General features: G+C 45.3%; 1 protein-coding gene across 2 annotated transcripts in view; it reads left to right on the top strand.

Annotated features, from left to right (window-relative positions):
* Window positions 1-5,164: 5,164 nt before the first annotated feature.
* The window catches only part of GALM (galactose mutarotase), a 73,994-nt gene continuing 63,339 nt past the window's right edge, over window positions 5,165-15,819 (top strand). The window contains exon 1 of one of the 2 annotated variants that reach the window (XM_055108041.2): window positions 5,165-6,415. In XM_055108041.2, coding sequence (XP_054964016.1) covers window positions 6,226-6,415 — 190 coding nt within the window. In that variant the 5' untranslated portion in view covers window positions 5,165-6,225. The remainder of the gene's footprint in view (window positions 6,416-15,819) is intronic. The other variant, XM_003817634.6, reaches the window with a different exon arrangement.

Below are 15,819 nucleotides of genomic sequence, written 5' to 3'. Positions count from 1 at the left end.
TGAACTGTGAATAATTCTACCTCTTGTAAACTTGATGAGATTCTCTCAGATTCCTAGCTTCCAGTACAGGTAGTTTTTGTTGTTGTTGTTGCTGTTGTTTTTGAGACAGGGTCTCACTGTGTCACCCAGACTGGAGTGCAATGGTGCAAATTTGACTCACCAAAACCTCCGCCTTCCAGGCTCAAGTGATTCTCCTGCCTCAGCCTCCCAAGTAGCTGGGATTACAGGCATGCGCCACCATGCTCGGCTCATTTTTGAATTTTTAGTAGAGATGGGGTTTCACCATGTTGGCCAGGCTGGTCTCAAACTCCTGACCTCAAATCATTCACCCGCCTCAGCCCTCCAAAGTGCTGGGATTGCAGGCGTGAGCCACCAAGTCCAGCATGTACAGGTAGTTTTTATCTAAAATCAAGTATAGTGAGTTTGATTTGCAAAAATATATAAGTTGGGCTGGATGTGGTGACTTGTGCCTGTAATCTCAGCATTTTGGGAGGCTGAATCAGGAGGAAGGCTTGAGGTCAGGAGATTGTAACTAGCCTGGGCAACATAGCAAGACCCCATCTCTTAAACAAATTTAAAAATGAGCCAGGTGTGGTGGCACATACCCATGGTCCCAGCTACTTGGGAGGCTGGGGCAGGAGGATTACTTGAGCCCAGGAGGCTGAGGATGCAGTGAGCCATGTTTGTGCCACTGAACACCAGCCTGGCTTACGGAGAAAGACCCTGTCTCAAAAAGTAAATTAAGTAATTAAAATAAATTAAAAATGGGGCCAGGCGCGGGGGCTCACGTCTGTAATCCCAGCACTTTGGGAGGCCGAGGCAGGCGGATCAAGAGGTCAGGAGTTCGAGACCAACCTGGCCAACACGGTGCAACTCGTCTCTACTAAAAATATAAAAAATCAGCCAGGAGTGGTGGCACGTGCCTGTAATCCCAGCTACTCGGGAGGCTGAGGAAGGAGAATCACTTGAACCCAGGAGGCGGAGGTTGCAGTGAGTGGAGATCGCACCATCGCACTCCAGTCTGGGTGACAGATCAAGACTCCATCTCCAAAAAATAATTAATTAATTAAAAATATGTAAGTCTGGCCAAGCACGGTGGCTCATGCCTGTAATTCCAGCACTTTGGGAGGCCAAGGTGGGTGGATCACCTGAGGTCAGGAGTTCGAGACCAGCCTGGCCAACATGGTGAAACCCCATCTCTACTAAAAATACAAAAATTAGCTGGGCATGGTGGCACATGCCTGTAGTCCCAGCTACTTGAGTGGCTGAGGCAGGAGAATCACTTGAACCTGGGAGGTGGAGGTTGCAGTGAACCAAGATCATGCCACTGCACTCCAGCCAGGGCACAGAGTGAGACTCTCAAAAAAATATATATCTATATATACGTAAGTCAAACTATTGAGTCAGGAAGCCGATAGTTGAGCAAGCAACAATAACAAAAATATACTCATGGAAAGATAAGGAATGATTTGAGACAGTGGCTACTGAATGCCCATTAAGAAGAACTGACAATAAACAATGTTGGAGTTCAGAGAACTGACAAAGAGAACAGGAGTGTGGTAATGGACCAACGTGACTGGAGAGAATCTTTTCCAGGTCTTTTTATAGACAAACTGTGACTCAGTTTTGTTATTATAACTCAGACAATTTTCTCTGCATAGCAGCTTGTCAATAGCTTAAAACTTTGTGTTGTTTTTATTTTTATTTTATTTTTTGAAACAGGGTCTTGCTCTGTCACCTCAGCTGGAGTGCAGTGGTGTGATCATGGCTCACTACAACTTCAACCTCCCAGGCTCAAGCAGTTCTCCAGCCTCAGCCTCCCAAGTAGTTGGGACCAGAGAAGCCCACTACTACACCCAGCTAATTTTTTTTTGAGACGGAGTTTCATTCTTGTTGCCCAGGCTGGAGTACAATGGCGCGATCTCCACTCATTGCAACGTCTGCCTCCTAGGTTCAAGCAATTCTCCTGCCTCAGCCTCCCGAGTAGCTGGGATTACAGGTGACTGCCACCATGCCCGGCTAATTTTTGTATTTTTAGTAGAGACAGGGTTTTACCATGTTGGTCAGGCTGGTCTCGAACTCCTGACTTCACGATCCGCCCGCACCAGCCTCCCAAAGTGCTGGGCTTACAGGCATGAGCCACCGTGCCCAGCCTAATTTTTTTTACTTTTAGCAGAGATGAGGTCTCGCTATGTTGCCCAGGCTGGTCTCAAACTCCTGGGCTCAAGTGATCTTCCTGCCTTGGCCTCCCAAAGTGCTGGGATTACAGGCATGAGCCACTGCGTCCGGCCTGGAGTGATTTTATGAAAGCAGGGTCTGACCCCTCCCAGGAACAACACACCTTGCCATTTCTGTGTTGAATGAGGAGGTGGTGGCAGCCTCCAAGAGCTCAGATTTCCTCACGCCTGGCTTCCCAAGCACTCAGTTTTGGGGACTTACCTCTATCTGATAAGAGACAGACCTTGGCTGGGCACAATGGCTCACGCCTGTAATCCCAACACTTTGGGAGGCCGAGGCGGGTGGATCACCTGAGGTCAGGAGTTCGAGACCAGCCTGACCAATATGGTGAAACCCTGTCTCTACTAAAAATACAAAAATTAGCAGGGCATGGTGGCATGCACCTGTTAGTCCCAGCTACCCAGGAGGCTGAGACAAGAGAATTGCTTGAACCCGGGAGGCGGAGGTTGCAATGGGCCGAGATCACGCCACTGCACTCCAGCCTGGGCAACAGAGTGAGACTCCCTCTCAAAAAACAAACAAAAAAAAAAACACAAAAAAAAACCAGACCTTATTCTTCACCTGGCCACCCTGACACCTCCCCTTCTAGTTAGAGGAAATGCTATCTACTTCAAGTAATTCTCCTTTTTTTTTTTTTTGAGACAGAGTCTCTCTCTGTTGCCCAGGCTGGAATGCAGTGGTGTGATCTTGGCTCACTGGAAGCTCTGCCTCCCAGGTTCACACCATTCTCCTGCCTCAGCCTCCCGAGTAGCTGGGACTACAGGTGCCCGCCACCATGCCCAGCTAATTTTTTGTATTTTTAGTAGAGACGGGGTTTCACCATGTTAGCCAGGATGGTCTCAATCTTCTGACCTTGTGATCCGCCTGCCTCGGCCTCCCAAAGTGCTGGGATTACAGGCATGAGCCACCGCGCCTGGCCAGTAATTTTCCTTTTACATAAATGCCATAATCCCTTTTCCCTTTACCTTATAATCTCATCCTCAGGCCCTTACCCCAAAATAAAAATAAATACCTCCTGAAATTTGACAGTGCTTCATTTTCTAGATTACTACCTTGCATCTGACTTCCCTGCAGATGGAGAATTGCCCCTAGATTTAGGGGTTTTGTTTGTTTGTTTTTAAGTGCACAGATATTCCTTTAGAGTTTCACTGTGGGATAAAAATAGGATATTAGGGTGAGAAAAATCAAGGTTTGTGCCTGACAGTTGATTCAAGCACAAGGTAATCCTATTTGCGACAATATGTTAGTTAAACCCTTCAAAGGAAAATGAAATCGAGAAGTGTACTCCTTACTTTTTTTTTTTTTGAGATGGAGTCTCACTCTGTCACCCAGGCTGGAGGCAGTGGTGCAATGTCAGCTCACTGCAACTTCCGCCTCCCGGGTTCAAGCAACTCTCCTGTCTCAGCCTCCAGAGTAGCTGGGACTACAGGCACATGCCACCATGCCTGGCTAGTTTTTTTTTATTTTTATTTTTAGTAGAGATGGCGTTTCACCATATTGATCAAGCTGGTCTCGAACTCCTGACCTCAGGTGATCCACCCGCTTCTGCCTCCCAAAGTGCTGGGATTACAGGCGTGAGCCACCGCGCCCAGGCCTCTTTACATTTTAGGGAGACATCATGGTACATTCATTTTCTACCAAATGGAGTAAAAAGAGCTTCCGTAGAGACATTTAGCATTGGGCAGGCAAATACATTTATTTCCTTCTGTAACAGCATGTGCTTGGCAGAACACTGAGAACTGGAGGTTGAGAAAAAAAAAAGTGGTCTTCCTGCTCACTTTTCTAAGACATCCTTGCTAACACAGCATTGCCAAAGGGCTTGCGTGTGAATCACCACAAAGTTAAGTGGCTGATGAAACTGAGAGTTTATGAGAATTTCTGATGAAGCAGCACATAGGAGTGCCTGTCGGTTATTGTATGAGTGTGATGCAGTCTATAATTTGACTTGTTTGGGTCTTTTTATTATTATACGTTGAGCTTCACTGAAGCCTGTTGCAAGCTTTTTTATTTTTCCTTTGCTATCAGAATTCTTCTGCTTCATGATGGAGAATTGAGGCTTTATGGCAAGAATGCTAAATATTCCTTAAATTACAGACAGAAGAAGCTGAGAGATAGTTATTATGTTTTATTAGCATCTGATTCCAGGCACATAATCCCAATTCTCATAATTTCCTAATCAAAGATGCATTTCATTTCTGCACTCACCCCAGTCTAGTTGGATACCCTCTGAAGTACCCAGGAACCAAGCCAAGAGCAGTATCAAGAAAAGATAGATGATTATGCAGATGGCTTGAGTAAAACTTGTCTTTAGGCTCCCAGCACCCTCCCACTTCCTAGGCTCAGTACTCCTCTAAAGTTGCCAGACTTAGCAAGGAAATACATAGGTGCCTGCATGTTATCTCATTAAGGCCCTTAATAGCTTTATCTTAATCCTTCTGCCATCAGAGCCTATTTTTTTGGGGAAAAAAATTCAGATTACTCATCAAGCCTTAGAGCAATATTTGTCTAAATCTGGTCCCAGATAATCTGCAGAAGAATAACTTGGGAACATGAAAAATGCAGATTCCTGAGTTTCACCCTAGACTTCCAGAATTAGAAATTCCAGAGGTGGGGACTGGGAATATGCATTTTAAATGTCCTCAGCAAATTCTGAGACACAATCAAGCAAGACAATTATTTAATAACCGTAGTGTCTTTCCTCTCCAACTGTACATATCTGAAGACTCCATCCTACTTGTAGAAAAGGAAATAACAAAGGTTCAGTACCTGGCATTTACAAGGACCTCAATAAATACTTGTTCCCTGAGTCCCTTCTTAAAGGAACTGTGGACTTCAGGAGCCAGAAGACACCAGAGGTCCCTTTCCAGTCCCTTGAAGTAAAATAAGTCTGAGGCTGTCTCTAATCACCTCCGCACACCAAGGGCCTAATCCATCTACCTGACCCTGTCTGGTCCAAGCTCCTCGAGGCTGGCACAGCTTTGGCCGTCAGGAGAGCCTTCTGGGCAGTGGCTCTAACAGAACCATGTCCAGGACTTCATCCGTGGGACAAAAAGAGTGAATCTTCAGTAAGTCTGTGTGCAGAGAAGCCTGAGATGATTTACCTCATTTCTAAACTACTACTGTACTTTGTTGTTGTTGTTGTTGTTGTTGTTGTTGTTTTGAGACGGAGTCTCGCTCTGTCACTCAGGCTGGAGTGCAGTGGCGTGATCTCGGCTCACTGCAAGCTCCGCCTCACGGGTTCACGCCATTCTCCTGCCTCAGCCTCCCGAGTAGCTGGGACTACAGGCCACCACCACCACTCCCAGCTAATTTTTTTTTTTTTTTTTTTTTTTTTTTTTTTTGTATTTTTAGTAGAGGCGGGGTTTCACCGTGTTAGCCAGGATGGTCTCAATCTCCTGACCTCGTGATCCGCCTGCCTCGGTCTCCCAAAGTGCTGGGATTACAGGCGTGAGCCACCGAGCCCGGCCAACTACTGCTGTACTTCTTACCCCCTGTATCAAAGAGTTAAAATCTAATTTTCTCCCAAGATCGGTCTCACTGTAAGTCTGCTATCTGTATTTTCCCATTCTTCGTCTGATAGCCACCGACATTAATGACCAGCTCATTACATGTTGAGGTGTGGGGAGATGGGGGTAGAACACTGTCAACCCAGGATTCGAGTTTAGAAAGACTACAAGCCCCAAAATGCAATTTCACCTCCCAAAAACTACCATTCCCAACATGCAATGCAACCAGGACGAGCCAAGGAAAAGAAGAGCAAGTGTGGCTGCAAAGTTTGCCCCTCTTGTTACCCTCAGGCAAATGATTGATATAGAAAGCCCCCAGGGACTATTTTTTGCAGGAACGGTCACTCCCTAAATCCAGGCAGGGAAAGGGAGGAGTCTGAGCCGAGTCACGCCCCTTCTCCTGTAAACTTGGGTCGCCTCTAGCTTAGCGAGCGCTGGAGTTTGAAGAGCGGGCAGTGGCTGCACACGCCAAACTTTCCCTATGGCTTCGGTGACCAGGGCCGTGTTTGGAGAGCTGCCCTCGGGAGGAGGGACAGTGGAGAAGTTCCAGCTGCAGTCAGACCTCTTGAGAGTGGACATCATCTCCTGGGGCTGCACGATCACAGCCCTAGAGGTCAAAGACAGGCAGGGGAGAGCCTCGGACGTGGTGCTTGGCTTCGCCGAGTTGGAAGGTGGGTTGAACTGTGCCCTGGGCTGCGAGCAGGCCCCAGGCCCACGCTACATACCTCCCGGATCTAGCGGGCCACTTGCAATGCGAGGGACCAAGGGGGAAAGTCGCCTAGCTTGGGAACGTCTGACTTGCAAGCGCATGCATCATAGAGGGCCGTGTGGCCATCCGGCATTTGGGAAAAACTATAATAAATAAGCTATGGGAGTTGGCCTCTGGTTATCCGTTCAGGCTTTGCCCCAGTTAACGTAAAAGGTCAGCTGATGGTATGATACACTTCAGCGATCCTGGAGCGATCTTTGAACTGCCTAATCTTTGAACTGCCTGATACCTGGAGAAGGCTGGAGAGGAAAGAGCAGGCAAGAGGGGGTGTGGCTCCCACTTCCTCCCTTCTGAAGAAGGAAATTCAAATACTTGCCTCTTCTACTTCCTTCTTCCTTGATCAGATTCTCTTTGAGGCCTGGTTGTCTCAGAAATGCTCCAGTAAGCTCAGTGGTTGCCTAGTACACCAGCTACCCAATAACCATTTAGGAACAAAATAGAGAAGACCAACTCAGTGTCTTCTCAGAGATCAGGTCTCCTACCAACTAGGATGGACTTTTATCCCAGAATCCATGGGCAATTAGGATCAGGCATTAATTAATACATTTGAAAACTCTATTAATCCGATGACCTCATTAAACAGGACAGACAAGGTCCCCACTCTTGCGGTTTGGCTGGGGAGATAGACTTTAACTCAGTAATTGCATAAATAAAGAATGACAATTGCAGCTTGATTGCAGCAAAGGAAAATGTACATCATGCTCTCTTAGCACCATGGTGTAACTAGACAGAAAATGAGGTGTGAAATAAAGCTGGCAAAGGGAAACTGAGAGTTAATACTCTCTGCTCAGTGGTTGGGGCGTAGACAAATTCTGCTGGAGAGGAGGTTTGAGGTTTTCCTTTTGGTGTGTCATTCTGTCTGTTTGGTTCTTCCGATATGTAAGATATGTAACTTGGCTCATGGTTACATGTTGGCCAGACCAGCCTGGCCAGCATGGTGAAACCCTGTCTCTACTAAAAACACAAAAAAATTAGCTGAGCATGGTGGCACATGCCTGTAATCCCAGCTAGTCAGGAGGCTGAGGCAGGAGAATAGCTTGAACCCAGGAGGCGGAGGTTGCAGTGAGCCAAGATTGCGCCACTGCACTCCAGCGTGGGTGGCAGAGCGAAACTCTATCTTAAAAAACAGAGAGCAAATTTCAATTCCTCAGGGAAAAAAACAAAACTCAGCTTTCTGTTGAACACCACCATGCCCGGCTAATTTTTTTGTGTTTTTGGTAGAGATGGGGTTTCACCATGTTGGCCAGGCTGCTGGCGGGCACCTGTAATCCCAGCTACTTGGGAGGCTGAGGCAGGAGAATCACTTGAATCTGGGAGGCGGAAGTTGCAGTGAGCCGAAATTGCGCCACTGCACTCCAGCCTGGGCGACAGAGTGAGACCCCATCTCAAAAAAATAAAAATATACTCTAACCTTTCCCTCTGCCTTTCTGTGTAACAGCTGACCATAAAGAAATTAAGACCCTCATTCCAGAGGGGTCCTGCCCCATACCCGGAGGAAGGAATGCTGCATGGGGAGGCCAAGAAAAATCTGAACACAGGCCTTGCCGAGTTTCCCCACTCACTCTATTAGCAACAGATCTTACCCTTTTGGTCCAATCATATTTCTATGTGGCTGTCCATGTTCCACTGGACCTAAGCATAGAAATGGATTGTTTTCCTTGTATCTGTCGGTCTTCATTCTGAAAGCTCCCGTGTCACATAAAACTATAATCAAATAAATTTGTTTGGCTTTTTTATGTATTTTTTATTTTTTAGAGGTGGAGTCTTGCTCTGTCACCCACGCTAGAGTGGAGTAGTGCAATTATAGCTGACTTGCAGCCTCGAACTACTGGCCTCAAGCAATCCTCCCACTTCAGCCTCCCAAAGTGCTGGGATTACACACATGAGCCACTGTGCCCAGCTGTTTTGCTTTTCTCTTGTTCTTTGTTGTAGAGGTGTGGGCTGTGACTCTTACAGGGGAGATATACAACACTCTGTTACTATTTTGATGGTGCTCTGATACTACATTTCTAGCGCATTAAAACCTATGTTAACAATAAACTGGTAACAGTGGTTGTTAAGAAAGGATCCCGGGTACCCAGGGTGCAGAGGATGGGAAGGAGACTTAATTTTCACTGCATATTCTTTTAAACCATCAGAGTATGTAAGTATATATAAACCAACAGAGGTAAATAATTTAAAGTAATAAGACTTGACAGAGGCCGGCATGGTGGCTCACACCTGTAATCCTAGGAGTCCAAAGTGGGAGGATCGCCTGAGGCCAGGAATTTGAGACCAGCCTGAGCAACATAGTGAGACCCTGTCTCTAAAATAAATAAATAAAAATAAATAAATAAATAAATTTAAACTTAAAAAAAATTTTTTTAAAGACTTGACAGAATAAGGGGTTATCTTGACATTACCATATCCCAAAAATGGTTTTGAGCCATGCGGAAGATCTGAGCGTGGATAATTCCATGAGACATGGTCCTTTTGTAACTGCAGAGTTAGATATGAACAATCTTCAATTTCCCAGACAGGTTATATAAACTGTTTGGATGACAGCCATAACCAGAGGTCAGAATGGTTCAGTTTCTCCCTGGGAAAATGGGATTTTTTTTCTTTCATAGAATTCTAAAGAAGAAAATTATATAAATTTTTAGTTACAGTAAGAGAGGAGACCACCCCTCATATTGCCTTATGCCCAACTTCTGCCTCCAAAGAAAGAAGCAAAAACTAAAAGGCAGAAACGAAATCCACAGGCAGACAGCTCGGCACTACGCCATGGGCCTGGTAGTTAAAGATCGACCCCTGACCTAACCAGTTATGTTATCTATAGATTCCAGACATTTTATAGAAAAGCAATGTGAAAATCCCTGTCCTGTTGTGTTCTGTTCTGATTACCGGTGCATGCAGCCCCCAGTCAGGTACCCCTGGCTTGCTCAATCGATCACGACCCTCTCACGCAGACCCCTTTAGAGTCGTAAGCACTTAAAAGGGACGGGAATTGCTCACGCGGTGAGCTCGGCTTTTGAGACGCAAGTCTGCCTTCTTTAATCCGGTGTCTAAGGAGTTTTGTCTGCGGCTCGTCCTGCTACAACAGCCTAGAAAAATCAGTAATGCCTCCTATGAGTTTTTCAACCTTTTTTTGTATTTAAAAATGTTTTTTGCCGGGCACGGTGGCTCACGCCTGTAATCCCAGCACTTTGGGTGGGTGGATCACAAGGTCAAGAGACGGTGACCATCCTGGCCGACATGGTGAAACCCATCTCTACTAAAAATACAAAAATTAGCTGGGCATGGTGGCGCATGCCTGTAATCCCAGCTATTCAGGAGGCTGAGGCAGGAGAATCACTGAAACCTGGGTGCTGGAGGTTGCGGTGAGCCGAGATTGTGCTACTGCACTCCAGCCTGGTGACAAAGCAAGACTTCATCTCAAAAGAAGAAAAAAAAAAGTTTTTCTTTTTTTTTTTTTTTAGTGCAGTGGCGCTATCTCGGCTCACTGCAGCCTCCACCTCCTGGGTTCAAGCGATTCTCATGCCTTAACCTCCCAAGTAGCTGGAATTACAGGTGGGCACCACCACACCCGGCTAATTTTTGTATTTTTAGTAGAGACGGGGTTTCACCATATTGGTCAGGGCTGGTCTCAAACTCCTGACCTCAAGTGATCCGCCTACCTCAGCCTCCTAAAGTGCTGGGATTACAGGTGTGAGCCACCACGCCCAGCCTAAAAATATTTTTCATCGGCATGTCCCACCTACAGTCATTATGATTTCTTTCAAAGCCTGTGCTGAAAATATTTGCTTATAAGCCACAGGTATAAACAACCTACCCATACAATCATTGAAACGCCTTCCTTTTCATGTTTCCCCCAGTTGCCACCAAAGACCTGGCTATTAACTGCCATGAGAGGCATTAAGGAAAAAATAGAAAAAGTAAATTTAGTGCCTTTAGAAAACCTGGGTTCAGAAGCAGGGATGAGGGAAAAAAAGGATCAGGTTAGAGGCTGCAGTTTATTGTCGCTCACGCCCAGGAGCACCCTGGTGGGAGCATTGAAAATTCCTGGTTTAAAGTTCTGCTTTCTTCCTTAAAGCTGTGCGACCCCGGGCAATTTACTTAAACTCTCCAGACCTATTTTCTCACGTGAAACAAATGGATTGTGATGATTTAATGAGCTATGGGCTGTGATATGTGTCTAACCATATCTGACCACATATTTGATACGTCTCTGACCAGAGTGAGCAATTAATCATTTTTATCCCCTTTCTTTCCTTTGCCCCCAAATACCATCTCTGACTCTACTAGAACTTTTTATTTCACTTAATTAACACTGCAAAAAATGGCATGGAGATTCAACTAAGACAGCAAGCAGCCACTAAAAAGTATATAAATTATCTGAGACTACTAAAGTGCTTATTAATTAAATTGTTTTCTTCATATAACTACAGGATAAGTCATTCTGTGAATGGGGGTTTTGATTGAGAGTGGTGAGTAATTTTATTTCAGACTTTAGTGCACTCTGGCTAATTTTGGGCTGTCCAAATTGGGTGTCACAGTGTGGTCCTTGGGTTGTTAGAGGAGTGGAAAGGGCCATATCCCATGATTAAGCATTTATTAATTTATTCTCGCCAGTGCCTTGCCCAGGAAAAGGGGCAAGCGTTTCCTCTACTCTAAGCTCAGCAATTGACTTGGTTAAATCAATATTCATGGCTTGACCTAGGAACTTTGAACATTTTCATGAAAAACAGTATTTTCTGCATTTCAAAACAAATTTTTAGCCATGCCTTATTCGGGATTTGGGGATTGTCACTTTTTGTAATTCCGATTTGATGTGAAAGCTTAGTAACTATTAGTCCACTGCTATAAAAGAACTGCCTGAGACTGGGTAATTTATAAAGAAAATAGGTTTAGTTGACTCACAGTTCCTCATGGATGGGGAGGCCTCAGGAAACTTACAATCATGGCAGGAGGCGAGGAGGAAGCTAGACAGATCTTACACGGCAGTAGTAGAGAGACAGAAAGGAGCGGAAATTGCCACTTTTAAATCATCAGATCTCGTGAGAACTCACTGACTATCACGAGAACAGCATGGGGGAACCACCCCCATGATCCAATTACCTCCACCAGGTGGGATTACAATTCGAGATGAGATTTGGGTGGGAGCACAAAGCCAAAGCATATCAGTAACATTTGAAGGTAGTATAAAATTTATTTGTTCTAAAGGGTTTTTCAGAGACAGGATTTCTGCTGTGCTTAAATTCTTAAAAACTATTCCTCCAGGGGCACAGTGGCTCTCACCTGTAATCCCAGCACTTTGAGAAGCCTAGGTGGGAGGATCACTTGAGCTCAGGAGTTCAAGACCAGCCTGGGCAACACAGGGACACTCTGTCTCTAGAAAAAATACAAAAAGTATCCAGGTGTGGTGGCGCATGCCTGTAGTCCCAGCTATTTGGGAGGCTGAGGTGGGGACCTGAGCCTGGAGGTCAAGGCTGCAAATAGCCGTGATGGCACCACTGCACTCCAGCCTAGGTGACAGAGAAAGACCCTGTCTCAAAAAAACAAAAACAAAAACAAAAAAACCCCTGATAATTATGGGGAAAAAACAAAAAAAAACAAAAAAAAAACCCTATTCCTCCAAACCAAGGAACTGGCCTGGCAAGTGCTTCTTATCTCCATGACGTGATTGTTTTTGGGTAGTGGTCACTTGTAAGGGAATTCTTGCAAGCCCATGTGGTAGGAGCCCTGCTGTTGGCTTTGTGGTAGTCTCCAACACCCAGTGTGCCTCTGGCAGAGAGCGGGAGCTCAGTGTTCACTTGTTGAATGAATCAAAGTAGGACTCAAAAATCTCTACAGTCAAACATCTTGTTTTTTAGAAAAAAAAATCTGCTTTTCTATAATTTTTGAGCTTCTGAAAAGCGGATGAAACAAAACCAAGGAAAGATTGTTCGGCTCTTTGGGACTCCTTTTGGTTAACCAGTGTATGGGCTTTTAAAGCTATTTTCAGAAAGAGAAGAAGGTGGGGAGAGGTGGGAATAGGAGAGAGAGAGATCAGCCTGGCCTGTGCCTAGGGATGGAGGTAAGGTTAATAACCAGAAAGCCTGCGCTTTTCACATAATTTGATACTGAAGAACATGGACTCATGAGCTAGACTGTCTGGATTCAAGTCTTGGTTCTGCCACTACTTAGCTGTGTGTTTTGGGGCAAGTTATTTAACTTTTCTGTCCTCAGTTTCCACATCTGTAAATTGGGATAGTAATAGTGTCTACATCATAGAAACATTCTGAGTATGAAATGAAGTAAATGTAGAGCACTTAGAAAGTGGCTGGGACACACTTTGGGAGGCCACGGCAGGTGGATCACCTGAGGTCAGGAGTTTGAGACCAGCCTGGCCAACATGGTGAAAACCCATCTCTATTAAAAAAAAAAAAAAATTTAGCCGGGCTTGGTGGCGGGCACCTGTAATCCCAGCTACTTGGAAGGCTGAGGCAGGAGAACTGCTTGAACCCAGGAGGCGGACGTTGCAGCGAGCCAAGACCGCACACTGCACTCCAGCCTAGGCTATAAGAGCGAAACTCCGTATTAAAAAAACACAACACTCAGTAAGTGTTAGCTATTATGATAGTCAATGGGCAACACTCTGATGCACCTGCAGATTAGCAAAGAAGCAAACCAGGAAAGGCCTGGAAGAGAAGGATTAATGTTTAATTTGTACCCAACCAGTTGGGTAATGGAAACCTGTGACCTGTAACTGGCCTAATCAGCTCAGGGTCTGTATCCTGAGAGCCTCTCCATCCCTTGAAAAAATAGTTCATATGCTTGAATTGCATTCTCTGCTGATCTGAAGTAGACATGACAGATACAGAGTACCACGGGAAAAGGGAATGGAATTCAGAGGACATCTAAGTGAAAACTAGAGTGGAAAGTAATCTTGGTGATAATACAGAAAACCATCTCCAGACCTTAATCTTTTCCATCGTAAAGTAAGCACAGAGGAATTTAAAGAGAAGAAAAGTACCATAATATGCCCACGCCCAAAGTTGTAAGTATGAGGACGCTACTTTGCTTTTTACAGCCCCTCCCCTAAAAAGGCCCCAAACAGTTTATGCTGATTATTATACCATGTAGCCATCAAAAGTAATATGGGGCCGGGTGCGGTGGCTCATGCCAGTAATTTAAACTCTTCGGGAGGCCAAGGCGGGAGGACCACTTGAACCCAGGAGTTTGAGACCAGACTAGGCAACATAGGGAAACTCTGTCTCTACAAAATAAAAAGTAAAAAAATTAGCCAGACATGGTGGTATATACCTGTGGTCCCAGCTACTCCAGAGGCCGAGGTGGGAGGATCATTTGAGCCTGGGAGGTCGAGGCTGCAGTGAGCTATGATGGCTCCACAGCACCCCAGCATAGGCGACAGTGAGATCCTATCTAAAAAAATAAAAAGGAATATGGTCTGGGCGGGGTGGCTCACACCTGTAATCCTAGCACTTTGAGAGGCCGAGGCAGGTGGATTGCCTGAGCTCAGGAGTTTGAGACCAGCCTGGGCAACATGAAGCACAGTAGAAACCCTGCCTCTACTAAAATACAAAAAAAAAAAAAAAATTGTCTGGGCATGGCAGCGTGTGTCTTTAACCCCAGCTACTCAGAAGGCTCAGGCAGGAGAATTGGTAGAACCCGGGAGATGAAGGTTGCAATGAGCCAAGATTGCACCACTGCACTCCAGCCAGGGCAACAGAGCAAGACTCTGTCTCTAAAAAAAAATAAAAAGCAGGCCGGGCGCGGTGGCTCACGCCTGTAAGCCCAGCACTTCGGGAGGCCGAGGCGGGTGGATTACAAGGTCAGGAGATCGAGACCATCCTAGCTAACACGGTGAAACCCCGTCTCTACTAAAAATACAAAAAATAAGCCGGGCATGGTGGCGGGTGCCTGTAGTCCCAGCTACTCGGGAGGCTGAGGCAGGAGAATGGCGTGAACCTGGGAGGCGGAGCTTGCAGTGAGCTGAGATCGCGCCACTGTACTCCAGCCTGGGCGACAGAGCGAGACTCCATCTCAAAAAAAAAAAAAAAAAAAGGAACTCAAAAAAAAATAAAAAGGAATATGGTAGATATGTCATGACATGGAGCGATCTGAAGATATTTGATAAATGAAAAGTTGCAGAACAATGTACGATTATAGTGTGATATTCTATATAGTATGATTGTCTTTATACGGAATATGTGTGTTTGTGTATTTCTATATTTGCTAATATGTAGTTAATTCAAATTTTTAAATGAAGTGTACGTGCCAGACTGTTAATAGTGGTTACCATTGGAAAGGAGGGGAGTGGAGAGGTGAAGGAAGGCTTTTGTGTTTTAGTCCTTGTTTAGGTTGCTAGACTTCACAAATAAAAGTACAGGATGCCTGGCTAAATGTGGATTTCAGATAAACAGCTTATACTATTTTTTTTTTTTTTGAGACAGTCTCGCTCTGTCGCCAGGCTGGAGTGCAATGGCATGATCTTGGCTCACTGCAACCTCTGCCTCCTGGGTTCAAGCAATTCTCCTGCCTCAGCCTCCCAAGTAGCTGGGACTACAGGCGCAGGCCACGACACCCAGCTAATTTTTGTATTTTTAGTGGAGATGGGGTTTCACCATGTTGGCCAGGATGGTCTGGATCTCTTGACCTCGTGATCCACCCTTCTCAGCCTCCCAAAGTGCTGGGATTACAGGCATGAGCCACCGCGCCTGGACACAACTTTTAAAGTATAAGTATGTCCCATGTATAATAATAACATGAACATACTTATACTAAGCAATTATTTATTGTTTATTTGAAACTCACATTTAACGAGGCATTCTAGATTTCCTCTGGTGAGCCTACTCTATGTCCTTGTGTATTACCTAACTCTCTTTAAAGGATATTTTAATGTACTAACTATGTGATTAAAAAAAATAAGAAGAGAAAGAATAAGATCGTTTCCCCTCAAGACCACACGAAAGTATAACTTTGGCCTAGAGAAAAGGAGATTACAAAGCAGTGTTATACAGTCCCCCTTCAACCATAGTTTTGCTTCCTGCAGTTTCAGTTACTCAGAGTCAACTTTGGATTGAAAATAGGTGCATACACTACAATAAGACGTTTTGAAAGAGAGAAAAGCCTGGGCACAGTAACTCACGCCTTTAATCCCAGCACTTTGGGAGGCCAAGTTGGGCGGATCGCCTGAGGTCAGGAGTTCGAGACCAGCCTGGCCAACATGGTGAAACCCCGTCTCTACTAAAAATACAAAAATTAGCTGGGTGTCGTGGTGCATGCCTCTACTCCCAGCTACTCAGGAGGCTGAGGCAAGAAAAT

Source organism: Pan paniscus, chromosome 12, assembly GCF_029289425.2.
Source record: "Pan paniscus chromosome 12, NHGRI_mPanPan1-v2.0_pri, whole genome shotgun sequence".
Taxonomy (NCBI): Eukaryota; Metazoa; Chordata; class Mammalia; order Primates; family Hominidae; genus Pan; species Pan paniscus.
Note: the sequence above shows the minus strand (reverse complement) of the source record. Positions and strands in the feature narration are given on the sequence as shown.